The 27809-nt window shown below is 38.9% G+C and overlaps 2 protein-coding genes across 5 annotated transcripts in view; both read left to right on the plus strand.

The window, feature by feature from the left end:
- Positions 1-16609, plus strand: part of LOC137071611 (leucine zipper putative tumor suppressor 3) — a 33765-nt gene extending 17156 nt beyond the window's left edge. For all 4 annotated transcript variants that reach the window (XM_067439771.1, XM_067439773.1, XM_067439775.1 and 1 more), the window contains exons 5-6: positions 3990-4220; positions 7836-16609. In XM_067439771.1, coding sequence (XP_067295872.1) covers positions 3990-4220; positions 7836-8435 — 831 coding nt within the window. In that variant the 3' untranslated portion in view covers positions 8436-16609. The remainder of the gene's footprint in view (positions 1-3989; positions 4221-7835) is intronic.
- A 1309-nt stretch (positions 16610-17918) lies between these two features.
- Positions 17919-26908, plus strand: LOC137072143 (FAST kinase domain-containing protein 5, mitochondrial). Its single transcript, XM_067440362.1, has 2 exons — positions 17919-18050; positions 24373-26908. The coding sequence occupies exon 2, from the start codon at positions 24385-24387 to the stop codon at positions 26734-26736; it is 2352 nt and encodes a 783-aa protein (XP_067296463.1). The 5' UTR covers positions 17919-18050; positions 24373-24384; the 3' UTR covers positions 26737-26908.
- Positions 26909-27809: the final 901 nt, after the last annotated feature.

Consider the following 27809-nt stretch of genomic DNA (forward strand, 5'->3'; position numbering starts at 1 on the left):
ACAGTCAGATGTATACTCTAGTAAAAGTACTACAGTCAGATGTCTACTTAAGTAAAAGTACTACAGTCAGATGTCTACTTAAGTAAAAGTACTACAGTCAGATGTCTACTTAACTAAAAGTACTACAGTCAGATGTCTACTTAACTAAAAGTACTACAGTCAGATGTCTACTTAAGTAAAAGTACTACAGTCAGATGTCTACTTAAGTAAAAGTACTACAGTCAGATGTCTACTTAACTAAAAGTACTACAGTCAGATGTCTACTTAAGTATAAGTACTACAGTCAGATGTCTACTTAAGTAAAAGTACTACAGTCAGATGTCTACTTAAGTAAAAGTACTACTGTCAGATGTCTACTTAAGTAAAAGTACTACAGTCAGATGTCTACTTAAGTAAAAGTACTACAGTCAGATTTCTACTTAACTAAAAGTACTACAGTCAGATGTCTACTTAACTAAAAGTACTACAGTCAGATGTCTACTTAAGTAAAAGTACTACAGTCAGATGTCTACTTAAGTAAAAGTACTACAGTCAGATGTCTACTTAAGTAAAAGCACTACAGTCAGATGTCTACTTAAGTAAAAGTACTACAGTCAGATGTATACTCTAAAAGTACTACAGTCAGATGTCTACTTAAGTAAAAGTACTACAGTCAGATGTCTACTTAAGTAAAAGTACTACAGTCAGATGTCTACTTAACTAAAAGTACTACAGTCAGATGTATACTCTAGTAAAAGTACTACAGTCAGATGTCTACTTAAGTAAAAGCACTACAGTCAGATGTCTACTTAACTAAAAGTACTACAGTCAGATGTCTACTTAAGTAAAAGTACTACAGTCAGATGTCTACTTAAGTAAATGTACTACAGTCAGATGTCTACTTAAGTAAAAGTACTACAGTCAGATGTCTACTTAAGTAAAAGTACTACAGTCAGATGTCTACTTAAGTAAAAGTACTACACTCAGATGTCTACTTAACTAAAAGTACTACAGTCAGATGTCTACTTAACTAAAAGTACTACAGTCAGATGTCTACTTAACTAAAAGTACTACAGTCAGATGTCTACTTAACTAAAAGTACTACAGTCAGATGTCTACTTAACTAAAAGTACTACAGTCAGATGTCTACTTAACTAAAAGTACTACAGTCAGATGTCTACTTAAGTAAAAGTACTACAGTCAGATGTATACTCTAAAGGTACTACAGTCAGATGTCTACTTAACTAAAAGTACTACAGTCAGATGTCTACTTAACTAAAAGTACTACAGTCAGATGTCTACTTAACTAAAAGTACTACAGTCAGATGTCTACTTAACTAAAAGTACTACAGTCAGATGTCTACTTAAGTAAAAGTACTACAGTCAGATGTATACTCTAAAGGTACTACAGTCAGATGTCTACTTAAGTAAAAGTACTACAGTCAGATGTATACTCTAGTAAAAGTACTACAGTCAGATGTCTACTTAACTAAAAGTACTACAGTCAGATGTCTACTTAACTAAAAGTACTACAGTCAGATGTCTACTTAAGTAAAAGTACTACAGTCAGATGTATACTCTAGTAAAAGTACTACAGTCAGATGTCTACTTAACTAAAAGTACTACAGTCAGATGTCTACTTAAGTAAAAGTACTACAGTCAGATGTCTACTTAAGTATAAGTACTACAGTCAGATGTCTACTTAAGTAAAAGTACTACAGTCAGATGTCTACTTAAGTAAAAGTACTACAGTCAGATGTCTACTTAAGTAAAAGTACTACAGTCAGATGTCTACTTAAGTAAAAGTACTACAGTCAGATGTCTACTTAAGTAAAAGTACTACAGTCAGATGTCTACTTAACTAAAAGTACTACAGTCAGATGTCTACTTAAGTAAAAGTACTACAGTCAGATGTCTACTTAAGTAAAAGTACTACAGTCAGATGTCTACTTAAGTAAAAGCACTACAGTCAGATGTCTACTTAAGTAAAAGTACTACAGTCAGATGTATACTCTAAAAGTACTACAGTCAGATGTCTACTTAAGTAAAAGTACTACAGTCAGATGTCTACTTAAGTAAAAGTACTACAGTCAGATGTCTACTTAACTAAAAGTACTACAGTCAGATGTATACTCTAGTAAAAGTACTACAGTCAGATGTCTACTTAAGTAAAAGCACTACAGTCAGATGTCTACTTAACTAAAAGTACTACAGTCAGATGTCTACTTAACTAAAAGTACTACAGTCAGATGTATACTCTAGTAAAAGTACTACAGTCAGATGTCTACTTAAGTAAAAGCACTACAGTCAGATGTCTACTTAACTAAAAGTACTACAGTCAGATGTCTACTTAAGTAAAAGTACTACAGTCAGATATATACTCTAGTAAAAGTACTACAGTCAGATGTCTACTTAAGTAAAAGTACTACAGTCAGATGTCTACTTAAGTAAATGTACTACAGTCAGATGTCTACTTAAGTAAAAGTACTACAGTCAGATGTCTACTTAAGTAAAAGTACTACAGTCAGATGTATACTCTAGTAAAAGTACTACAGTCAGATGTCTACTTAACTAAAAGTACTACAGTCAGATGTCTACTTAAGTAAAAGTACTACAGTCAGATGTCTAAAGTAAAAGTACTACAGTCAGATGTCTACTTAAGTAAAAGTACTACAGTCAGATGTCTACTTAAGTAAATGTACTACAGTCAGATGTCTAAAGTAAAAGTACTACAGTCAGATGTCTACTTAAGTAAAAGTACTACAGTCAGATGTCTACTTAAGTAAATGTACTACAGTCAGATGTCTACTTAAGTAAAAGTACTACAGTCAGATGTCTACTTAAGTAAAAGTACTACAGTCAGATGTATACTCTAGTAAAAGTACTACAGTCAGATGTCTACTTAACTAAAAGTACTACAGTCAGATGTCTACTTAAGTAAAAGTACTACAGTCAGATGTCTAAAGTAAAAGTACTACAGTCAGATGTCTACTTAAGTAAAAGTACTACAGTCAGATGTCTACTTAACTAAAAGTACTACAGTCAGATGTCTACTTAAGTAAACGTACTACAGTCAGATGTCTACTTAACTAAAAGTACTACAGTCAGATGTCTACTTAACTAAAAGTACTACAGTCAGATGTCTACTTAAGTAAAAGTACTACAGTCAGATGTCTACTTAACTAAAAGTACTACAGTCAGATGTCTATTTATCTAAAAGTACTACAGTCAGATGTCTACTTAACTAAAAGTACTACAGTCAGATGTCTACTTAAGTAAACGTACTACAGTCAGATGTCTACTTAACTAAAAGTACTACAGTCAGATGTCTATTTATCTAAAAGTACTACAGTCAGATGTCTACTTAAGTAAAAGTACTACAGTCAGATGTCTACTTAAGTAAAAGTACTACAGTCAGATGTCTACTTAACTAAAAGTACTACAGTCAGATGTCTACTTAACTAAAAGTACTACAGTCAGATGTCTACTTAACTAAAAGTACTACAGTCAGATGTCTACTTAACTAAAAGTACTACAGTCAGATGTCTACTTAACTAAAAGTACTACAGTCAGATGTATACTTAAGTAAAAGTACTACAGTCAGATGTCTACTTAAGTAAAAGTACTACAGTCAGATGTCTACTTAAGTAAACGTACTACAGTCAGATGTCTACAGTCAGACACTGTGTGTGTGTGAGTGTTATGGGTAGGTTTAGGGGCAGTGTGTGTGTGTGTGTGTGATGGGTAGGTTTAGGGGCAGGGGCAGGGGCAGCGTGTGTGTGTTTGTGATGGCTGGGTTTAGGGGCAAGGGCAGTGTGTGCGTGTGTGTGTGATGTGTATGTTTAGGGTCTGTGTCTGTGTGTGTGTGTGTGTGGGTGTGATGGGTAGGGTTTAGGGGCTGTGTAGGGGGATAGAATGTACAGTTTGTACAGTATAAAAACCATAACGCCTATGGAAAGTCCCCACAATTCACAAAAACCTAACGTGTGTGTGTGTGTGTGTGTGTGCAGGTGTGTCAGAAGGCAGGCGAGATCTCTCTGCTGAAGCAGCAGCTGAGGGAGAGCCAGAACGAGGTGACCCAGCGAGCCGGAGAGATGGTGGCCCTGAGGGGTCAAATCAAGGAGCTCAATGCCCAGCTGAGAGAGCGCGAGGAGGCCGAGATCAGCCTCAAAGAGTCCTTCTGCACCAAGACCCTAGAGCTGGAGCGCTGCGAGGCCGAGCTGCAGGCCATGCTGGCCGAGGTACTGCGAGCTCAGTGGGGCCTGAGAGAAAAACTGGACACCGTAAATAATGGTTTAGTCTGATTCAGTGCGAAATGACTCTTACTAGGTGATTCTTTTGAACGAGTCACTCGGGTTCTCGACCTTCTCGACTGAATCCAACGATCATACAATGTCGACATTTTAACACATTCAAGTGATCAAAATCATTGTATGATAAACATTATCACTCATTATCAAATCATAATATTTTGAATGTGGCGGCATGATTTCCCCCCTTTTTTTAAAATGGAATGTTCCATAAAATTGTGACGCACAGGAAGTTACATCATGGATAGACAATTAAATAAAGTCGTGATGGGAAGATGAGTAAATAATTTTTCTGTGTTCTCCATTTTTACACTTTTTGTTTTGGCAAAAAAATTGCATGTTTAAAGAAAAATGATATAATAAATTTATAAATTCGGACAAAAATGGTATGATTATATATCAGTATGTCTTTTATTATGATAACTAAGTAAAATGAAAAAAATTAGATAAATTACTATTTTAGTGTAAAATTAATTTGACATAATAATTGTATTATTATCAGTAAATATTAGTATTACAATTTTACAATTTTTACTGTTAAATCAAATTAGTTTTATTATATTATTTTTGTTAAATAGTTGATTTTTTATTTTGCAGTGAAATATTACTATACTTTTGTTTAATGTTTTTTTATTTAGTAATATTAAATAGAATAAATATTTTCTTTTATTATTTTGTTGTCATATTGATATATAAATCACAGTTTTTTATTTTGATTCAGTGCGAAATAACGGAAAATTCCGTGTTTGGCCGGGAAGCATTTTCGGTCCAACTTTATATTAGGTGGCCTTAACTACTATGTACTTACATCAAAAAGTAAGTACAATGTACTTATTGTGTACATATTGTATAACAAACACCTTTGCTGATATTGAGGTGGGATAAGGGTCGAGTTAGGGACAGGTGTGGTGTGGGTCTGTTTAAGGGTAGGGTTAGGTGTAAGGGAAGTGCCAACTGTGTAATTACAAATGTAACTACAGAAATGAATGACAGATGTAATTACATGCAGGTATTTTAAAAAAATGTAAGTACAATGTAAAAACATGTATGTACACAATAAGTGCAATGTATCAAATGATTAATTAAAATGTTAATGGGAAGCATTTTCTCACAAATAACGGAAAATTCAGTTTTTGGCCGGGAAGCGTTTTCTCACAAATAGCGGGAAATTCCGTGTTTGGCTGGGAAGCGTTTTCTCACAAACAATGGAAAATTCAGTTTTTGGCCGGGAAGCGTTTTCTCTCAAATAGCGGGAAATTCTGTGTTTGGCTGGGAAGCGTTTTCTCACATATAGCGGGAAATTCCGTGTCTGGCCGGCAAGCGTTTTCTCACAAATAACGGAAAATTCAGTTTTTGGCCGGGAAGCGTTTTCTTACAAATAGCGGGAAATTCTGTGTTGGCCGGGAAGAGTTTTCTCACAAATAGCGGGAAATTCCGTGTTTGGCCGGGAAGCGTTTTCTCACAAACAACGGAAAAATCTGTGTTTGATCGGGAAGCGTTTTCTCACAAATAGCGGGAAAATCCGTGTTTGGCCGGGAAGCGTTTTCTCACATACAACGGAAAATTCTATTTTTGGCCGCAAAGTGTTTTCTCACAAACAACGGAAAATTCAGTTTTTGGCCGGGAAGCGTTTTCTCACAAATAGCGGGAAGTTCCGTGTCTGGCTGGGAAGTGTTTTCTCACAAATAACGGAAAATTCAGTTTTTAGCCGGGAAGCGTTTTCTTACAAATAGTGGGAAATTCCGTGTTTGGCCGGGAAGAGTTTTCTCACAAATAGCGGCAAATTCCGTGTTTGGCCGGGAAGCGTTTTCTCACAAACAACGGAAAAATCTGTGTTTGGCCGGGAAGCGTTTTCTCACATACAACGGAAAATTCCATTTTTGGCCGCAAAGTGTTTTCTCACAAACAACGGAAAATTCAGTTTTTGGCCGGGAAGCGTTTCCTCAAAAATAACGGAAAATTCAGTTTTTGGCCGGGAAGCATTTTCTCACAAATAGCGGGAAATTCTGTGTTTGGCTGGGAAGCGTTTTCTCACAAATAGCGGGAAATTCCGTGTCTGGCCGGGAAGTGTTTTCTCACAAATAACGGAAAATTCAGTTTTTGGCCGCAAAGTGTTTTCTCACAAATAACGGAAAATTCAGTTTTTGGCCGCGAAGCGTTTTCTCACAAATAACGGAAAATTCAGTTTTTGGCCGGGAAGCGTTTTCTCACAAATAGCGCGAAATTTAGTTTTTGGCCGGGAAGCGTTTTCTCACAAATAATGGAAAATTCCGTTTTTGGCCGGGAAGCGTTTTCTCTCAAATAGCGGGAAATTCTGTGTTTGGCTGGGAAGCGTTTTCTCACATATAGCGGGAAATTCCGTGTCTGGCCGGCAAGCGTTTTCTCACAAATAACGGAAAATTCAGTTTTTGGCCGGGAAGCGTTTTCTTACAAATAGCGGGAAATTCTGTGTTGGCCGGGAAGAGTTTTCTCACAAATAGCGGGAAATTCCGTGTTTGGCCGGGAAGCGTTTTCTCACAAACAACGGAAAAATCTGTGTTTGATCGGGAAGCGTTTTCTCACAAATAGCGGGAAAATCCGTGTTTGGCCGGGAAGCGTTTTCTCACATACAACGGAAAATTCTATTTTTGGCCGCAAAGTGTTTTCTCACAAACAACGGAAAATTCAGTTTTTGGCCGGGAAGCGTTTTCTCACAAATAGCGGGAAGTTCCGTGTCTGGCTGGGAAGTGTTTTCTCACAAATAACGGAAAATTCAGTTTTTAGCCGGGAAGCGTTTTCTTACAAATAGTGGGAAATTCCGTGTTTGGCCGGGAAGAGTTTTCTCACAAATAGCGGCAAATTCCGTGTTTGGCCGGGAAGCGTTTTCTCACAAACAACGGAAAAATCTGTGTTTGGCCGGGAAGCGTTTTCTCACATACAACGGAAAATTCCATTTTTGGCCGCAAAGTGTTTTCTCACAAACAACGGAAAATTCAGTTTTTGGCCGGGAAGCGTTTCCTCAAAAATAACGGAAAATTCAGTTTTTGGCCGGGAAGCATTTTCTCACAAATAGCGGGAAATTCTGTGTTTGGCTGGGAAGCGTTTTCTCACAAATAGCGGGAAATTCCGTGTCTGGCCGGGAAGTGTTTTCTCACAAATAACGGAAAATTCAGTTTTTGGCCGCAAAGTGTTTTCTCACAAATAACGGAAAATTCAGTTTTTGGCCGGGAAGCGTTTTCTCACAAATAGCGCGAAATTTAGTTTTTGGCCGGGAAGCGTTTTCTCACAAATAATGGAAAATTCCGTTTTTGGCCGGGAAGCGTTTCCTCACAAATAATGGAAAATTCAGTTTTTGGCCGGGAAGCGTTTTCTCACAAATAGCGGCAAATTCCGTGTTTGGCCGGGAAGCGTTTCCTCAAAAATAATGGAAAATTCCGTGTTTTGCCGGGAAGCGTTTCCTCAAAAATAATGGAAAATTCTGTGTTTGGCGGGGGAAAGAGTTAAAGGTGCAGTAAGCGATTTCTGAGAGTGTTTTCCTCAAATCGTGATATGTTGTCTGTCCTACAGGTCACAGTGCTGCGGGACAAGCTGAGCGCGTTTGAGTCGGAGGTCACGCGTCTGAAAAAGGCCCTCAGCGAACTCAGCTCCAGTCGTGCCAGCGAGCCTGGTCTGTCCGATATGGGTCAGCCGAGACCTGTCCTGTCCCCTCCGGAGACTCCCACATCCCTCCCGGCGCTCCCGGCCCCAGACCGGCTTCTGGCCCTCCAGAGCGACGACTCCAAGGTCCAGTGGCAGGAATCGGGAAGCCTGAGGCGGCAGCTGGAGCGTCTGGAGGCGGAGCTGCGTCTGGAGCGGCAGCAGCGAGAACGACAATCGCTCACCTTCGCCCAGGAGCGCCAAACCTGGCAGGACGAGAAGGAGCGCGTACTGAAGTACCAGGCCCAGCTGCAGCTCAGCTACGTGGAGATGCTGCAGAAGAACCAAGCGCTGGAGGAGCGCGTGGACAAGCTGGGAGCGCAGATGCCTGAGCCGCCCGTTTCCGTGTCCATATCCCTGACGTCTCCGACCCCGCCGGCCGAGGAGAAAAAGCTCCCCGATTTGCACCAACTCGCCCCGCCCTGGCCGGTTCCGACCCGACTGGAGAGGATCGAGTCTACCGAGATCTGACTAAACCCCCCGATTACAAAAGCATTCAGTACAATCCAAAAACTAAACCGCTTCCGAGGACTGTCCAAGGATGCCCTGCTTGTCTAGGGCGGGTGTTTGGGTTGAGAGCCTTATCAGCTGGTCGAAAGCTGGTTAGTGCGGATGAGCTGGCCCAGTAGCAGAGAGGAAACTTAGCACTCAGGGGTTTAAGGGCTGGTGTGAGGGTTCGGGATATTAATAAATCACATCGAAGAGGGTTCAGGATATTAATAAATCACTTCGAAGAAGATTATCCTCGATATCAGCATCTTCTGTGCTCTGCAGCAGTCAAAACAAGAGTTACGAGCAAGTTTCTTTCCAATGGTGCTCAGACCGTCACGTTTTAGGACCAAATCTTAGTTTATCGGACCGGAAGGCCAGAAACACACTCTACAAGTGCACAGATATGCTAGCGTTCAAACGTTTGGGGTCTCATACACACCAGAAATCTATGTTTATTTAATCAAAAATACGGTAAAAAATCTGAAATATTATTATAATATAACATTTTTTTGGGGAGGTAAAATATATTTGTGTAACTTATTCCTGTGATGCAAAGCTGAATTTTCAGCATGTCACATGATCCTAATATGATGATATTGGGCGTAACGCATTACAAGTAACTCTAGTTATGTAATCAGATTACTTTTTAAAAGTAACTAAGGGCGAATGGGCTGGTGTGAGGGTTCATGCTGTTAATAAATCACATCGAAGAAGATTATCCTCGATATCGGCATCTTCTGTGCTCTGCAGCAGTCAAAACAAGAGTTATGAGACCAGCGAGTTTTTCTCCTCAGTGGTGCTCAGACCGTCACATTTTAGGACCAAATCTTAGTTATCGGACCGGAAGGCCAGAAACACACTCTAAAAGTGCACAGATGCGCTAGCGTTCAAACGTTTGGGGTCTCATACACACCAGAAAGCTGCGTTTATTTGATCAAAAATACGGGAAAAAATCTGAAATACTGTTATAATATAAAATTGCGTTTTATTTTGAGTAAAATATATTTGTGTAATTTATTCATGTGATGAATGAATAACAAAGCTGAATTTTCAGCACCTTCAGTGTCGCATGATCCTAATATGATGTTGGGCTTAACGTATCACGCCGCTTTATTTATACACTGTAAAAAATTATTTAAAAAATAAGTTACCTGGTTGCCTTAATTTTGAGTTCATTGAAATTAAAAATTTGAGTTAATACAATGGACATTTTTGAGAATCGACAACCTTTATTCCAATATTATTAAAAGATTTTGAAAACCAGAAAACACCAGAAAGCTGTGTTTATTTGATTTAAAAAAACGGCAAAAAATCAGAAATATTAATACAATATAAAATAGCTGTTTTTTGGGGGGGGTAAAATGTATTAGTGTAATTTATTCATGTAATGCAAAGCAGAATTTTCAGCATCTAATATGATATTAGGCGTAACGCATTACAAGTAACTCAGTTATGTAATCAGATTACTTTTTTAAAGAAACAGTAAAGTTACATGTAGTTACTATAGTAATAACTATAAAGTATGTGTAGTTACATACAACTAACCCTCTATAGTAAGTAGATGTTAATATTACTCACCTAAATGTATAAATACAGTGTAACAAAGACACCTTAGAAATAAAAGTGTAACCGTTACTTTTTCAAATAAGTAACGCAAGTTTTTCCCGTTTATTTACTGACAACTCTCTTATCCAAATGTTGAGAGGAATCATAAGACTGTGTAAACATGACGGTTATTGTAGTTCCAGAATAATTTTGAGCATCATTTATAATCTAACTTGTATTCCTTAAAATGAATAAAATTAGAAATCGGAATACACAAACCTAAAAAATTAAATATGTTAAATAAAACAAATATGCATTTAATCTCACTTTATTGACCAATGTGCTTGCTACTGACCTTCAATGATTAGTTTAAACCAAAAGCAAAAATTTTTTTTTTTTTCCGTTATTTTTTTGGGAGCTGCGCCCTCTAGTGTTCACACATGAATTTGCATTTCTTTCAGCCCTAGGCTTATTTCAATTTAGATGTGAAAGGTGCCCGAAAAGAAAACTTTTTTGCTATAAAAAAACAAGCCAAGCCCAGGTGAGAAAAAGCAAAGCAAAAGTAAAGTATCAGATTACTTTTCTTAAAAAGTACCTACGTACCACAATTAGTTACTTTTTAAGGGAGTTACGTAATATTGTAATGCATTATTTTTCAAAAGTATTGTTCCAGAGCTCTGAGATTTGCTGCTCAAGAAACATTTCTGATTATTATTAATGTTGAAAACCGTTTTTTATTTTTCGTAAACCGTGATACTTTGTTGCTGAGGTGACATTATAAATGTCAGTTACTTTTGATCAACTACTGAATTAAAGGCGCAGTATGTAAGATCTTTGGATTAAAATATCCAGAAGCCACTGGAACAGTGTTATATATTGTGTTGGCTTGTGTGCATTATCCCAAATGTTTCCAAGAACGTTTAAATCCAGAGAAATCATCAATTTTAACCAGAATGTTGCGTGTGTGCGTCGCCCATCAGTGACATCATCATCCGCGCATTACCCTCCGGTGTTATTGTGTAGTAACCATGGCAACACAAAGCCACTTTAATATCAGATGTGTTTTATTAGCCACTGTTTGGATGGACAGAAACTAAGGATTGTTCTCCAGCTCAACACAGTTTGTCTTATTGTTTAAATTTGGTTTTTTTCGATTTACCACACAGAGTACCATGTTTTACCGCCTAATTTGATCTCGCTCACTGCAGTGTGAACAAGTGTCTCATAGTAGCGCTGAGAGTCACTTTATAACATCACTTTAACACACTCGTGACGGTTTCGCCAAACATTCGTACATATTTGGGTCGTTAGCGACCCTAATCTATATTTAACATGGATAGATCTCTACCTGTCGCGATAAAATATAAAACTCCTGATGTTAGAGTAACAGCTACAGAAGAATAAAATAAAACCTATTTCGTTAGCTTTTGGCCTTGTAAGGGTTCAGTTTGAGCAGATGTTTAATACCATCATCATCTGTCCTCGTCAGAGCTCGTTTACATTCAGCATCTGACTATTCGCCATCTCGAGGATATTCTCCAAACTCATTTTTAACGTCTTCAAAATCAATATTTTAATCACTGACAGCTTCTTGACCACATCCATCATCAAGAGACAGTGACAGTAATATCTGATTGTGTTCAGTTCTTGCTCTCTGCAGTAAATCACTGAGCCATTTCAAATTTTGCAGATTATAAGTAATATTGTTTCGTTTTCTGTCTGAGGTAACTATGAGTGAAACGTCACTTCATCATTGCGTATCAGACATCTTGTGGAATAAAGGTGAATTGCACCCTATTTTGTCATTATAGATTAATTTATCATTGTGCGAAAAAAAAATATGTACAATTGTACACACTTTGGGTCGTTTGCGACCCAATACAATTTTGACAAAAACTAGTGCAAAAAACAGGCATTTAATTATAATTCTATTATTTTTTTCTTGTTATATTGTTTAAAATGAATTGATTGAGGAATACTAAGAAGGTTGATGTCTAACTTTAAAAAATGAACGAGGAGGAGGAGGAGGGTAGTGAATGATGTCTCGGGTCGCTAACGATGCATTTACGGGTTAAAGCTCCGCCCACTCAAGACTCAAGACACACCTCCGTATTGAGTAAGAGACGAAAAATTACATATTGTGCCTTTAAAGTATTAATGTCTGGTTCTGACCCCAAACTTTTGAATGTGAGAGTAGCTAGATATAACTAACTAGCATGCCCAGAATGCATTGAGCGTTGTGTAAAGTGTGTTGGGACGGAGGAGAGCTCAACCCTCCTGCTCTATTGCCCAAAAGCAGCGGCGGAGGACGTGTATTCATTCAACTCAGAACGTACTGTATCACCTGAATGTTGTTTCTGCCCTTTTGTATATTTCGAGCAATGTAGAGTAAAATAGAGCGAGAGACTGGATGTGTTAGTGCACTCGACTCCTGCTTTGAACTGAAGGAGGTTTGGTTTATGAAGCTGCTAGACAGACAGAAAGCGGCTGAGCCAAAACTGGGGGTCAATCGGCCCCGATATAGATTATATTTGACTTTACATTCTTCCAAAAAAGAGCATATATAATATGTGTCAATGTATACTTGCTAAAAGTATCATTTAGACTTTAAAAATGTGATATGCAGTAGATTGAAGTGATGATTTAAATGTTTTGAATGGGTCGCTCGTGTGGTGGTTGAGGAGTGTAGCGTGGGATAGAGTAATGCATACGGTATCGTTTCCCATGATGCAAAGCGCTTGACTTGACTTTGCATTTACAGTGTGAGGAATGAAGTGGACGTTAAATCAGTAAGACCTTAGTTAAGAGCGATACATTTGTTACAGTTAAAGGTACACTATGTAACTCTTCGGTTCAATATTAACTAAATTTAATTTAGTCATTGCATCATCAATCCTTCCTTTTAGAATACATTTCTTTGTTCTTTGACCCTAGCAACCAAACAGAGTACCCTAGCAACCAAACAGAGTACCCTAGCAACCTTTCAGCAAGACCCTGCATCAGAACATCGTAAAGACACGGGGTTGGCTCTTTTGATGCTAGCAGTGAATAGCTACAATAGCTTTAGAATAACTCTGTGACAACTACCAACCTCCTAGCAACACCATAGCAACCACCTAGAATACCTTAGCAGCTGCCTGGCAAATGGCAAAACACCCTAGCAACAACCCAGAATATCTTAGCTGCCACCCAGAATACCATAGCAATCACCTAGCAGCACCATATTAATCACCCATAACACCCTACCAACCATCAAGAACACCTTAGCAACCACCTAGCAACACCATAGCAACCACCTAGTAATCCCCCATCAACCACCCAGAATAACTAAGCAGTTGTATAGCAAACACCAAAACACCCTAGCAACCACCAACTAAAGCCCCAGGAACCACCCAAAATATCTTAGCCCCCACCTAGCAACCACCCAGGATACCTTAGCAACCACCTAGCAACACCATAGTAATCACCCACAACACCCTACCAATGACCTACCAACCTTAGCAGTGAATACCTTAGCAGCTGGATAGCAAACGCCAAAACACCCTATAGCAACCACCTAGCGACACACTAGGAACCACCCAGAATACCTTAGCAACTGCCTAACAACCACCCAGGATACAATAGCAACACCATAGTTACTCACCCATAACACCTTAGCAATGCCCTACCAACCACCCAAGACACCATAGAAACCACATAGCAACACCCTAGCAATCACTCAGAACACCCTAACAACCACCTAGAAACACCCTAGCAACGGAATATGGCGAGTTTTCCCACTGCAAGCGCCTCTCACGTGTACATTCTAGTCTATTCTTACGGCTCATTTCATTATGGTTGTTATGCTGGAGTTTATTCTCAAGGAAGCAGCATGTCTATTAATGTGTAAAGCTACAGTAACGTCTTCAGCTAGTCAGCGGCGCAAAATAATTTTTAATAAGCAGTACGATAACTATATTCACAGAGCTGAAGCACAACCAATACAATGTTCTTCTGCAAAACCCATGCTTACATAGTGCACCTTTTAATACAATCTGTGCAAAAATGGCCACCAAGTCAAGAAAGGAGGTTGATCACACTGGAAATGAAGTCAAGTCACGTGTGCTTGTATGCGGTTGTATCCAACATGGCCAGATAACTGACGGACTTCAGGCTCTGACGAGGGGGAAAGTGCTTTGCTAGTGTAGTGGTAGCATTTTACAGAACACATTTAGTCTTTACAGGTATTTACAATCACTAGGACACATTCATCAAGACTTAGTTTGGTCACTTAAGGTGCAGTGTGTAATATTTATGAGGATATTTTGACTGAAATGCAGTATAATACACATAACTATGTTTTCAGTGGTGTGTGAAGACCGTTATGTTTTTATTACGGGTCTGCTTACAGTGAAGTCGCCATTTTGCGCCACCTTGTTTCTACGGTAGCCCTAAATGGACAAACTTCTCTACAGAGTGCTAGCTACTGTCTGTTGTCTCAGACAACGACATATTTGTCCTGTGTCGGCCACCGTAGCTTCTCTATGTGCTCCGAAAGGGAGGGGTGAGCGTGTGTAATTCACAACCTCACCACTTTTTTATCACAATTCCGACTTTTTTATCACAATTCCGACTTTTTTCTCGCAATTCCGACTTTTTATTACAATTCCAACTTTTTTCTCGCAATTCCGAATTTTTTTATTACAATTCCGAATTTTTTCTCGCAATTCCGAATTTTTTCTCGTAATTCCGACTTTTTTCTCACAATTCTGACTTTTTTTATCACAATTCCAACTTTTTTATCCCAATTCTGACTTTTTTCTTGCAATTGCAACTTTTTCCTCACAATTCTGACTTTTTTATCCCAATTCTGACTTTTTTCTCGCAATTCCAACTTTTTCCTCACAATTCTGACTTTTTTCTCACAATTCCGACTTTTTTCTCGCAATTCCGACTTTTTTCTTGCAATTCCAACTTTTTTCTCGCAATTCCGACTTTTTTCTCACACAATTCCAACTTTTTTCTCACAATTCCAACTTTTTTCTCGCAATTCCAACTTTTTCTCGCAATTCCGACTTTTTTCTCCTAATTCCGACTTTTTTAATCACAATTCCAACTTTTTTCTCACAATTCTGACTTTTTTCTCGCAATTCCGACTTTTTTTCTCACATTTCCAACTTTTTCTTGCAATTCCGACTTTTTTTAATCACAATTCCAACTTTTTTCTCACAATTCTGACTTTTTTCTCACAATTCCGACTTTTTTTCTCACATTTCCAACTTTTTCTTGCAATTCCGACTTTTTTTAATCACAATTCCAACTTTTTTCTCACAATTCCGACTTTTTTACTCACATTTCCGACTTCTTGCAATTCCGACTTTTTTCTCAGAATTTAAATATATAAACTTACAATTGTGTCTTATAAAGTCAGAATTGCGACAACTTTATAACTCAAATCAAGCAATTTGCAATTTTTTTTATCACACAATTGCGAGTAAAAAACTCCTCTTTTATACCTTTTAATTTTTTTATTCTGTGGCGTAACCGAGCTTCCACAGACATAGACTATAGCAAATTGCTGTCTTTGGTTTTGAACTGAAGTTGAACAGCTTTAAATGTAAACATAGGTACGTACTAGATTTTGGTTAAGGTTTTATTTGAGCGAGAAAATTACTTATATAATTTGAAAGCCAAAGCAGTGACAAAGCATCATAGCATACACCTGATATGTGAGAAGAGTGTGCAAAAGTGACCTAGGTATTGAGAAATATGTCCTAGCGATTTTAGAAAAAAACTGTAAAAGCTAAAGACACGATTCCATTGAACCAAATCAATGACTTGCGCCAGATATTTATTTAAAAAAGCCACATTTTTGACATCATATCGCAGCAGAAACACCAGTTCCCTCTTATTTGCATAAGAAACACGTGTGGTGTGTGTGCGTGCTGGAATAACGCGAATCAGAACAGAAACAAGCACAAACGAATACATTTCCCTCAACACATCGCTGTAGAAATGCAATAGAACGTGGAAAACGGAGTCTGTCTCTCCCAGTGTTTCCCCAAAGCTCGTGTCTCTTTCTCTCGCTCATCACTAGAGATAATCATGCCAGATTCGCTCCGCTATCGGAGACAGAGCTTTAGATGGACGCCACATCTCTGCTGTTTTCGGCCACATTTGCTGCTATGTGCTTCTGTTGTGTCCTGCTGTGTTCTTGGTAGAGACAGAGACAGTCGACTGCATGTAAATATCACTGTTCCTTATGTGTACAGAACTATTCTATCCAAATATACCGAGCTAATGCGTGTGAATACTTTTGTGAAGTAATGAGACTGACATGTCAGCTTTTATTTTTCAAAACTATTAATATAGGAGTATAATATACATATATGAATCTTATAAAACTTCGATCGAGTATATTACAGTAAAGTCATACATTCAAGAGTCCGATGTCTTTTCCCTTTCTCTCTCTCAGTTCTTGAGATGTATGAGTGCGAGGTTTTTTTTTTTTTTTGTAAACATTTCATTTCCTTCTATTTTTTCTCTCTCTCTCTGCAGAATTTGCTCGGAAAAGCATATCTTAGCAAATATTAATTTAAATAATAAAGATGTGAATAAGAAAATCATAACCGTGTCTCTTCATGACTTATTTTAGAATGTATATAAAAATACTGAAGTGAACAAATGATCATGTTCAGATCGTATCTGTTCATTACAAATATTTACCATGGTAAGTTTCTGCCATATTGGGTTGTTGTACAATTATTGAGTTCAGTACAGTAAAATGGTCTTAAATTAATAAATTAATTCATATATTAAAATAAATTTCAGATACACTGTAACAAATTATTTAGAAAAAAAGTAACCTGGTTGCCTCAAAATTTTGAGTTCATTGAAATTAAATTTTGAGTTAATAAAATGAACATTTTTTCAGATTCGACAACCTTTATTAAAATATTATTAAAAGATTTTGTAAGCATATTGGGTAATTGTGTGTGTTTTATTTCTGATGACGCAGCCAAATTGTGCTATTTTCATGATTTATCACATTTTTTATGTGGTTCAGATACGATAATATTTTGAGTTTCTATTTATTAAACAAATTTAAACAGATAAAATATATATAATATTTATTAAATAAATAAAAAAAATGTTATATACAAATATTTTATTTTAATAAACTCAAAATTTTAAGGCAAATTTTGGGCAAATTTCTTAACTTTTTTAAGTTAAACCAACAAAAAACCAACATTTTTTTACAGTGTGTGTGTGTGTGTGTGTGTTAATTATAAAACGTATTAATAAATGTATGCATTAATATAAATTAAAATACATAACTCTCTCTCTCTCTAAATATTTATATATATATATATATATATATATATATATATATATATATATATATAAAATTGATGGTTTTACAATTATTTTTAAATTGTCTTTAAAATTGCTGTCAAATTGTCTTAAATTAATAAATAAATTAATATATATATTAATACAATATATATATATTAATAAATTAATTAATATATATATTTTTTAATAAACATTTCAGTTTTTTTATTTGTTTAATAAATATTATATTAAATTTATTTTTATTAAATTTGTTTAATAAATAGAAACTCAAAATATTACTGTATCTAAACCACATAAAAAATGTGATAAATCATGAAAATAGCACTATTTGCCATGTTTCACTGCGTCATCAGAAATAAAACACACACAATTATCCCATATGCTTACAAAATCTTTTAATAAAATATATATATATATATATATATATATATATATATATATATATATATATATATATACAATTATTGTTTATGCTCTAAAATTGTCTTAAATTAAAAAATTATTTAATATATTAATAAAAACGTAAAAATACGTATATAAAATGGGTTGTTTTGCGCCTATTAGGGAAGTATGCGATTTCGGATGCAGCCTATCATTTCTGTCTCCTACGAGCCTCCGTAGCGCGCATGACATCTCTGCCTTTCCCACTACACATGCGTTTGTGATGTGTTTTTATGAGATAAATACTCGATCTGAAGACCACACGCGCTGAAGGTACGTGTATCACCATCCCACATCGCTCATTGTTCTGCGTGTTATTAACATACTGTAAAAAAAATACATTCACAGTTATTAACTGATGTGTGTGACTGAACGAGTTCCGCTGCTGTCAAGGACGCGCAGTAATTTATGATTGACTAAAGTCGTTTCGCCACACGGAAATAAGGTTTTAGTTATCTCACTTTTGATTTTTTTTTTAAGTGCGTACAGTACATAATAACTAATATTATAGAAGTATTGTTATCTATGTATTTTTTTTATTAATGCGATGGGGGATATGTGTTTTTAATGACCCTACAAGTTCGATTAAACTGTCAATATACCGGTATATACACATACAGGTCCTTCTAAAAAAATTAGCATATTGTGATAAAGTTCATTATTTTCCATAATGTAATGATAAAAATTAAACTTTCATATATTTTAGATTCGTTGCACATCAACTGAAATATTTCAGGTCTTTTATTGTTTTAATACTGATGATTTTGGCACACAGCTCATGAAAACCCAAAATTCCTATCACAAAAAATTTGCATGTTTCACCTGACCAATAAAAGAAAAGTGTTTTTAATACAAAAAAAGTCAACCTTCAAATAATGATGTTCAGTTCTGCACTCAACACTTGGCCGGGAATCCTTTAGCAGAAATGACTGCTTCAGTGCGGCGTGGCATGGAGGCGATTAGCCTGTGGCACTGCTGAGGTGTTCTGGAGGCCCAGGATGCTTCGATAGCGGCCTTAAGCTCATCCAGAGTGTCGGGTCTCGCGTCTCTCAACTTTCACTTCACAATATCCCACAGATTCTCTACGGGGTTCAGGTCAGGAGAGTTGAGCACAGTAATACCATGGTCAGTAAACCATTTACCAGTGGTTTTGGCACTGTGAGCAGGTGCCAGGTCGTGCTGAAAAACCAAATCTTCATCTCCATAAAGCTTTTCAGCAGATGGAAGCATGAAGTGCTCCAAAATCTCCTGATAGCGAGCTGCACTGACCCTGCCCTTGATCAAACACAGCGGACCAACACCAGCAGCTGACATGGCACCCCAGACCATCACTGACTGTGGGGACTTGACACTGGACTTCAGGCATTTGGGCATTTCCTTCTCCCCAGTCTTCCTCCAGACTCTGGCACCTTGATTTCCCAATGACATGCAAAATTTGCTTTCATCCGAAAAAAGTACTTTGGACCGCTGAGCACCAGTCCAGTGCTGCTTCTCTGTAGCCCAAAGTGTCTTGACCTGGGGAATGCGGCACCTGTAGCCCATTTCCTGCTCACGCCTGTGCACGGCGGCTCTGGATGTTTCTCCTCCAGACTCAGTCCACTGCTTCCGCAGGTCCCCCAAGGTCTGGAGTCGGTCCTTCTCCACAATCTTCCTCAGGGTCCGCTCACCTCTTCTCGTTTTTTGCCACACTTTTTCCTTCCCACAGACGTCCCACTGAGGTGCCTTGATACAGCACTCTGGGAACAGCCTATTCGTTCAGAAATGTCTTTCTGTGTCTTCCCTCTCGCTTGAGGGTGTCAATGATGGCCTTCTGGACAGCAGTCGGGTCGGCAGTCTTACCCATGATTGCGGTTTTGAGTAATGAACCAGGCTGGGAGTTTTTAAAAGCCTCAGGAATCTTTTGCAGGTGTTTAGAGTTCATTAGTTGATTCAGATGATTAGGTTAATAGCTCGTTTAGAAAACCGCTTCATGATATGCTCATTTTTTGAGATAGGAATTTTGGGTTTTCATGAGCTGTGTGCCAAAATCATCAGTATTAAAACAATAAAAGACCTGAAATATTTCAGTTGGTGTGCAATGAATCTAAAATATATGAAAGTTTCATTTTTATAATTACATTATGGAAAATAATGAACTTTATCACAATATGCTAATTTTTTGAGAAGGACCTGTATATATATGAAAGCACAACAAAACAAAACTTGGTTAAGATATTTAGCCAACTAACGTTTTTTGTCTCCCACAACGTTCTCTGTCCTACCTCTGTTTAGCGGGACGTGCTTTTTTTAAATCCGTAAACAAAACATACGCGATTAACATTGTTATCTTCAAGTGTCAAATCTGAAATCATATTGACTCTCACATCTATGTTTATTATAAGTAATTATTCAATAAAGAGGTCCGTAAACGAATGTTAGTTAGTGAGTTAACCGGTAAAGCGAAATGATGTTAATTTTTTAATTACGTGAGTGAGTGCACGCGGTTTTCTGAGGTACACAGGAGAAAGCGCGAAGATCAGGGGCACGCAGTAAATAAAGACAGAAACAAACCCACAGATTTATTATTTCTGTGCTTTTCATACTTTGCTTAACCCTAGCTTAATATTTTAGCTATTAAATTGGATTTATCTGATCATAAAAAACACGTTTTGATTCAACATAATGTCAACATAAATGCTCTATTAATTTCAGAACTCTGTATAGGTCATTGCACAAAAACATTGCATTGTTATAATCAGAAGGTTATTTTACATGATTATTAAATAATAACCTAAAAATAACCATCAGGGAAAGTTCTGTTATCTAAGTTACCTAAGTTATCTATTTAAAAAAAAGCTCCCGGCAACATTCTGGGAATGTTATTTTATGGTTGCAAAAAATAAAAAGAGTCAAAAGTGTCATTTTTTTTAAAAACGCCTTGGGTTCGTTTTTTGCCTTGGGTTCATTAAAGGTGCACTATGCAGCTTTTGTCCACTGGAGGGCGCCTATGCAAAACAAATGCGTAGTTTGATGACGCAAAGTGTGAGCGCAGCATCTTGGGAGATGTGGTCTTCTCATCACAGCCGGTGAAAAATAGGACTCGGGCAGAAATCACGTTCATGCATGCGGTTATTAACGTTACTGTAGTCTAAAGCAGAGCAGGACCGAGTGTTATGGACCTGAGCAAAGCTGATGGAGCGATTGTTAAACAAATACCCGCCTTGCGAATACCGGGACTTTTATTATGACGGGACGGGACTCATTTGCCGGGCGCCTGCACTGATCCGCTCTTCCGGTTATGATTTTGAGGTAATGGAGCTCTGTTTATCATATTAGATACATTTAAGTGTGTTTAAAACGATGTTGTGACGTTACTCCGTGCGTTCACTTGTTCACACTGCTAAGAGTAAAGCGCTCCTGCCAAATAAAAGCCGAAACCGAGGGTAGCACAGATATGACGAGACTGACAGGCGACTCCCTCAAACGCTATGCTGACACGTCCCGGTCCTCAGTTAAAATAGCAATTTTCTCACAATTTACTAATAGTTGGAAACATCTGGGATATTGTAGGTACTCAACTGAACAAAATATATAACACTGGCCTAGTGGTTTTTGGATATTTTACTGCAAAAATACTACATAGTTCACCTTTAAATACTGATAATTGAACACTCAAACCTTTATCTAAACCTCTCTACTTAACCGTCGGACTCGCACATCCATCATGTTTGTAGTTTTTTAACACTTTTTATCCGGGTATGTAGTTCTAATTGAATCCTCGTCCAACTCGCAATGGGTTGTGGGATATCAGCCGTCGATCCGCACCATGGGGGTAATCCAGCACCCGGAAAACGTACCTTCCATAGGGGCGGCCATTGCTAACCAAGCCATCACCTGCTGTTAGCATCCCATTGACTCCCATTCATTTTTGCGTCACTTTGATAATGAAGTTAACTTTCCATCTGAGTAACTTAATAACTTTCCATCTGAGGCGTTTAAAGACTCCATGTGTCCATTGTTTTTATGTCTAAATCTTGACGTCAGTCAATCGCTGGCCTATAGAGAACGCAACAGGATAGGCCTAAGCAATTTCCTGACACGCAGGCTCTGTTTTCAACAGTTAAAAATGACAAATAAATGCATACTCCGAGAGCTCTCCACAAGACATGTTTGATTACCATCTGGATCCTCAAAATTTATCAGAAGAATGCACGCCTATTGTACACCAAGTTAATCATCGCGCTAAACTAATGCACACACATAGCCGATCGCACATCACGCGGAGATCGCGCACACCTCACACAATTCAGTAGCGCAGAAATGTATCAACACTGTTCTGTGATTTATCAGTAAAATAGCTTAGAAACTGAAAAGTTCTAGCACATATTTCTTGATAACTAAAACGTACAGCTTCACTATTAGTAGAGAGACGCTGACAAGTAGAATTAATTCACACGCAATCACTCACTAATGCATTCATATACATGTAATCTTTATCGTGCTTCTTTATCTGTATCTGATTCAGAACGAGCAGAAATCTGTGAGAAATATAACGACTTTAAGTAAGGGATAATCCACGGCTAGCCATGCATTAAATGATTTTAATGCACGACCTCTGCTTCGCGTCGGGCGGTTCTTCGCCTCTACGCCGCTTATACCATGGTTATTTGCCAAGTTAAAAACAAGTTAAAGCTGTAACTGATGTTTTTTAAGAGACGGGCTAAAATGACGGTTGTTTTCTTACGTCTCGTTAGTTCTAGCACACCGTCGCTTTAAATAAAGTAGAGCCATCGAAATGTTTTTATATTAACAAATTACCACATTTATTTAAATTCATTATTATTAAAAGAGAGACAGAGAACTGAAAGAGAAAGATCAGAGAGAGAGAGATGCGTTCGCAATCTCTTCTTTATGTCAGTCTGAAGATCCCCTCGTTGCTTAAGCATATCGAACATAACTTAATGATTATTTAATGGATTTATTACAATTATTTATGAATGACAGGCAACACTGCAGTGACAAAGCAATCTTTATTTGAACGAATCATCATTATGTAGCCTAGTGTGAAATAAACCCCGCGTCAACCTATAAAGACACATTACATTTAATGCATTAAATTAAATAATAATATATGTGCTCGAGTCTGTCAGTGTAGGTGTCACGACCATCTTAGACTGTAAAACACGCACGACACACGGCGACATGTTCCGCAACTCGGTGTCATGCAGGTGTCAGTGTGTGTTGCGATAATGTCAGTGACATGACAATGAAGACCGCATGTGCCACGGATGTGCCAATACGCGCATAGCACATGTGCGTATACATATCTGCGCATAGTGACATATTTGCCACATTGGCTTCTGTGTGTCGCGTCATGTCTCATGTCACTTAATGTTGCCATAGATGCTGCCAGCTGCCACTGTCACTCTGTTTACAAGCGTAACTGTGTTACTATGGTTACCAGTGTTTATAGTGGCGGATTAGTTTCGAACTGTAATCAAACTGACTGGAGGTGTTTCTCAATGTCAAGGATGCTTCCTTGGAAGGACTGATTCTTCCAAGTCACTTCCTTCAGAGACTAGGCGAGGCTCCTCTTTAGCTTTCGGAGAACACGTAAATGGAACAGGCTAGCAAGTGCACGTCATTGCGTCATTACGCCAGTGAAAAGGTCCGTTGGCCATCAATAACGTTATGTGTAACGTTATTTGTATTTTTTTTTTATATCAATACAGTAGTAATTTGTACTGGCATTTAAACGTTAAACTTTACTTTTATTTACTACGGTTATAACAAATGTTTGGTAATGGAAATAAAAGCGTAGTCACCCGTGTTACTTTCATTTTGTTTATTATTTATTATAAAGTTGTTGAACGTTCGCCGGTTCCCGCCTCCTTCCTTCCCATCTACAAACCCCGATACAAGCATATTTGCCCCATTCACCCTCTGACTCCGCGAACGTCTGAAGATAGCAAAGCTGCGAGCATAGGATTGTGGGTGATTTGAGAACGCGAAGTGCGCGAAGGCTACTCATATGCATCCTTTCCTGTATGTGACATATTTTTCGAATGAAGGACTCAGTCCTTGGTTGAAATTCCGAGGATCCTCGACATTGGAACAGTCCTTCGTCGGATGTCGATGACGTGGCATCCTTGGAACTACCTGTGCATTAAACGGTTTTACTGCACACCTTCCAGCCAATCAGAATCGAGTATTAACACAGACCATGGTATAAGACAAAATAACTGATACAGAAGCTGTTATGTAGGAGCGATAACCTTATGGGCAGCGCTGTGTCATATGCTATAGCTGTAAATCTGTGTTTGCGTCTCAGGTCGAGGCTTATTTGTTCATTAATGACGTCATGGACGTCGACTCGACTATCATCACATAAATGTCGACTTTAAAAAATCTGAAGTCGTTAAACCCCTAGTGCACAGGGCTTAATGTTAGGGGAGCGTTCTGTGTTAGCTAGGTATCTGACAAAAAAGGGCAAACTATCATTCTTTCTTTGAATTTCAAACATGTATATCTGACATGTTCTTTACAAGTAGTACAAATTTTAAACACTGTTGATTTTCAACTTGAAAACATAAATCTCTTGTATGATCTTTTCCAGTGTCTGCTGTAGATGTCTGCAACGGGGCTGTTTCATCGTTTGACAAAGCACTGTCTTTATACCCACGGACAGCGTGTCTCCATCTTTAGAGCCCAACATTTGTCATCAAATGTGGAAAATGGAGAGCAAAAGAGAGAAGAAGAAACGGAAAGCACACTGGTGTCCAAGCCCTCGGCTTATTACCAGACACCGATGACACGTTCTTTTACCGCTGGCTGCTTAGAAACTGAAGAATTATCTTGTAGTCTTACCTCAAACACAACTTTTCACCAACAGCGTAATCCATACCGTATTAGCTCCTCACGGCGGCTCTCCAGCACCCAGAATACGATTTTAGACTACAGTAAAGCTGAATCAAGCCAAGAAAGAGACACCAAAAAGCCACGTGTCAACGGTGACCCACGAGCCTTTCAGAGATGTCGACCTGAATACCGCAATATGGCCCATGACGTCTCCAACCGCTCGTCTACTTTAGACCTAAACGAAGCCTGGTTAGTCCTTGAAAAAGTCACGGTCCTAAAAAGCAACATAGGACCTTCAGACGCAACTAGTTTCTTGTGCGAACTCAGCCAGATTCCCCACGAACAGATTGCAGTTGTGAGGAGAGACACAAGGTTCAACGCACTCCTTCGATACAGCGCCGAAATCCTCCAAAACTTCACACCTGCGCAGTTATTAGATGCGCTTAGGTCATTTGTGAAATTGGGTTTGCCTCAATCCCATAGCATTCTGGGATTGTATGAAACCGAGTTATGCCGGCGAGCAAGTGAAATGGAGTTTCACCAGTTGCTCCTCGCCGCCGATTTGTGGCGATGCCTCGGTCGAATTGTTCCTCGGTACCTTGAGAGACTCTTTGACAATGTGAGTCGAAACTTCAACCAGCTGGGTCTTCCAGAGCTGGTTCAACTCTTGTACATTATTGGAGAAGGAAGGAGATGTCCGAATACCCTCGTTCAACCTATTGAGTCGTTACTCATGCGCCATTTGAACCAGTTGAAGCCTGAAGAACTCGGTGCCATTTGCTTAGCCCTCTTTAAATCCCAAGTAGCCTTGTCCGAGAGGGCGACGCGCCGGCTTGTGGATAGGACGCTCGCGGTTGTTAATGATATGAGTGATTTCGGGATCGCTAATGTGATGAAGCTTATGCGATTTAGCTATCTAGACCATCTTCCATGGTTGGAGGCCATGGGGTCGGAGGTGCCACGACGGGCCCCGGGAATGGAGGTTCAAGGCCTAATGCATGTCATCTTGGCTTGCTCCGCTTTGCACTATCGGGATGATCGGATTCTCCTAGCTGTGGCTGAAAAGCTACCCAACGTGGTCAGTCGTTGCAGGAGTAAAGATGCTGCGAAGATGCTTTGGGCCTTTGGAACGTTAGGAGTTCTTCCCAACCAGTGTCCCAAACTTTATCCCTGTCTCACCGCGGTCTTGCGAGAGCGTCAACTTGAGTTTCAGCGATTCCCTGAACATCTGTTGACTGGTTTACTCGGTCTAGCTTTTGCTGGTCTGTTCCCCCAAGACTTGCTCAGTCTGGCTTTAAGCTCAGAGTTCGTTGACAGGGCTTGCAATTCCAAGGAGCTTGAATTGAAGAAAGACTTATTCACCTTAGATGGAACTGTTGGCCTGGAGTTACCCGAGTCGACCATCCCAAGACTTAGTCACGCATTGAGGGAAGAAGTGACCAAACAACTTTGGGACTTTGCTCAATCAGATATCTGCAAGAAGCCTGAGATGCTCGAGGCTGAAGCTGTCTTGCAGAAACTTCTAGGTGGAGAGATGTTTGTACGCAAACACATGATACTTCCACATTTGCGCTCTGTTGACCTAGAAGTGCACTTAGACGAAAACGACAAACCTGTTCCTGTGTCCTCCGCACCTTCTCAGGAAAATCTCGCCTCTCAAAACTGGGAACAAACACTCTCTGGAGTAGCCATAACTGATGACCTACTAGCTCAACTAACTAATTCCCAAAAGATGCTATCCAACAAGTTCCTCCAAAAGCCAGCGGGTCACAGAGTTGAACCGGTTCATGTGAGAGAAAGTATTTTTAGTGTTGGTGTCGACTTGACGGACAATCTTCTAAGGACATTGACCAAATCCGGGAAGCGCTCATCTCACCCGGATGATTCTAAACCATCTATTCAGAGACTTGCTGTTCAAGTGACCAATAGGAATCAGTATTGCTACAGGACTGAGCATCTGCTTGGATTCCATGGCCTGAAGCGGAGACAACTCGCGCTGGCCGGATACAGAGTCGTAGAGTTGCCTCACTGGGAATGGTTTCCTTTGCTGCGACGCTCACATGCCGAGAAACTTGCCTATCTTCACTGCAAGATATTCAGCTGTACGGACTCCAAAAAATAGACTTATTGAATTTAGCTACACGTGTAAACAACCAGGAATTACTCCACCTATGCCTGATGTTTCTGCATAAAATTTGTGTTCTGATGAAATTATTGTGTAAATGACCGTATAGTTGTACATCTGCAAGTCAATAAATGTCAAGTAGTGCTCTGCAATTTTTATTAATTTCTCCTCTGTAGATGATTGCTTTGTTCTGCTTTATTCTTTGTTTTTGACAAGCCTCATGTTGGTCCAAACACGCTTTCTTTCCCCTAATTAGGTTCATTCTCATTTTATGCATAACGTTTGAGCTTCTGCGAGAGCCAATGAGGTCTATTCTGGTGTTACGCATCACGTTTGAGCTTCGGCGAGAACCAATGAGGTTCACCCTCGTATTACGCATCATGTTTGAGCTTCAGCGAGAGCCAATGAGGTTCCCCCTCTTGTTACGCATCACATTTGAGCTTCAGCGAGAGCCAATGAGGTTCCCCCTCTTGTTACGCATCACATTTGAGCTTCAGCGAGAGCCAATGAGGTTCCCCCTCTTGTTACGCATCACATTTGAGCTTCAGCGAGAACCAATGAGGTTCACCCTCGTATTACGCATCATGTTTGAGCTTCAGTGAGAACCGATGAGGTTCACACTCGTATTACGCATCACGTTTGAGCTTCAGCGAGAGCCAATGAGGTCTATTCTGGTGTTACGCATCACGTTTGAGCTTCGGCGAGAACCAATGAGGTTCACCCTCGTATTACGCATCATGTTTGAGCTTCAGTGAGAACCGATGAGGTTCACACTCGTATTACGCATCACGTTTGAGCTTCAGCGAGAGCCAATGAGGTTCCCCCTCTTGTTACGCATCACATTTGAGCTTCAGCGAGAGCCAATGAGGTTCCCCCTCTTGTTACGCATCACATTTGAGCTTCAGCGAGAGCCAATGAGGTTCCCCCTCTTGTTACGCATCACATTTGAGCTTCAGCGAGAACCAATGAGGTTCATTCTTGTGTTTTGTAGACTGTCAATGGAGGGACAGAAAGCCCTCATATTTCATCAGAAATATCTTCATTTGTGTTCTAAAGATGAACGAAAATCA

The sequence above is a fragment of the Pseudorasbora parva genome, chromosome 3 (genome assembly GCF_024679245.1).
Source record: "Pseudorasbora parva isolate DD20220531a chromosome 3, ASM2467924v1, whole genome shotgun sequence".
NCBI classification, from domain to species: Eukaryota; Metazoa; Chordata; class Actinopteri; order Cypriniformes; family Gobionidae; genus Pseudorasbora; species Pseudorasbora parva.

What these genes read in the sequence shown, in the direction of transcription:
- LOC137072143 (XM_067440362.1), top strand. Translation starts at nt 24,385, where the DNA reads ATGTCTGCAACGGGGCTGTTTCATCGTTTGACAAAGCACTGTCTTTAT.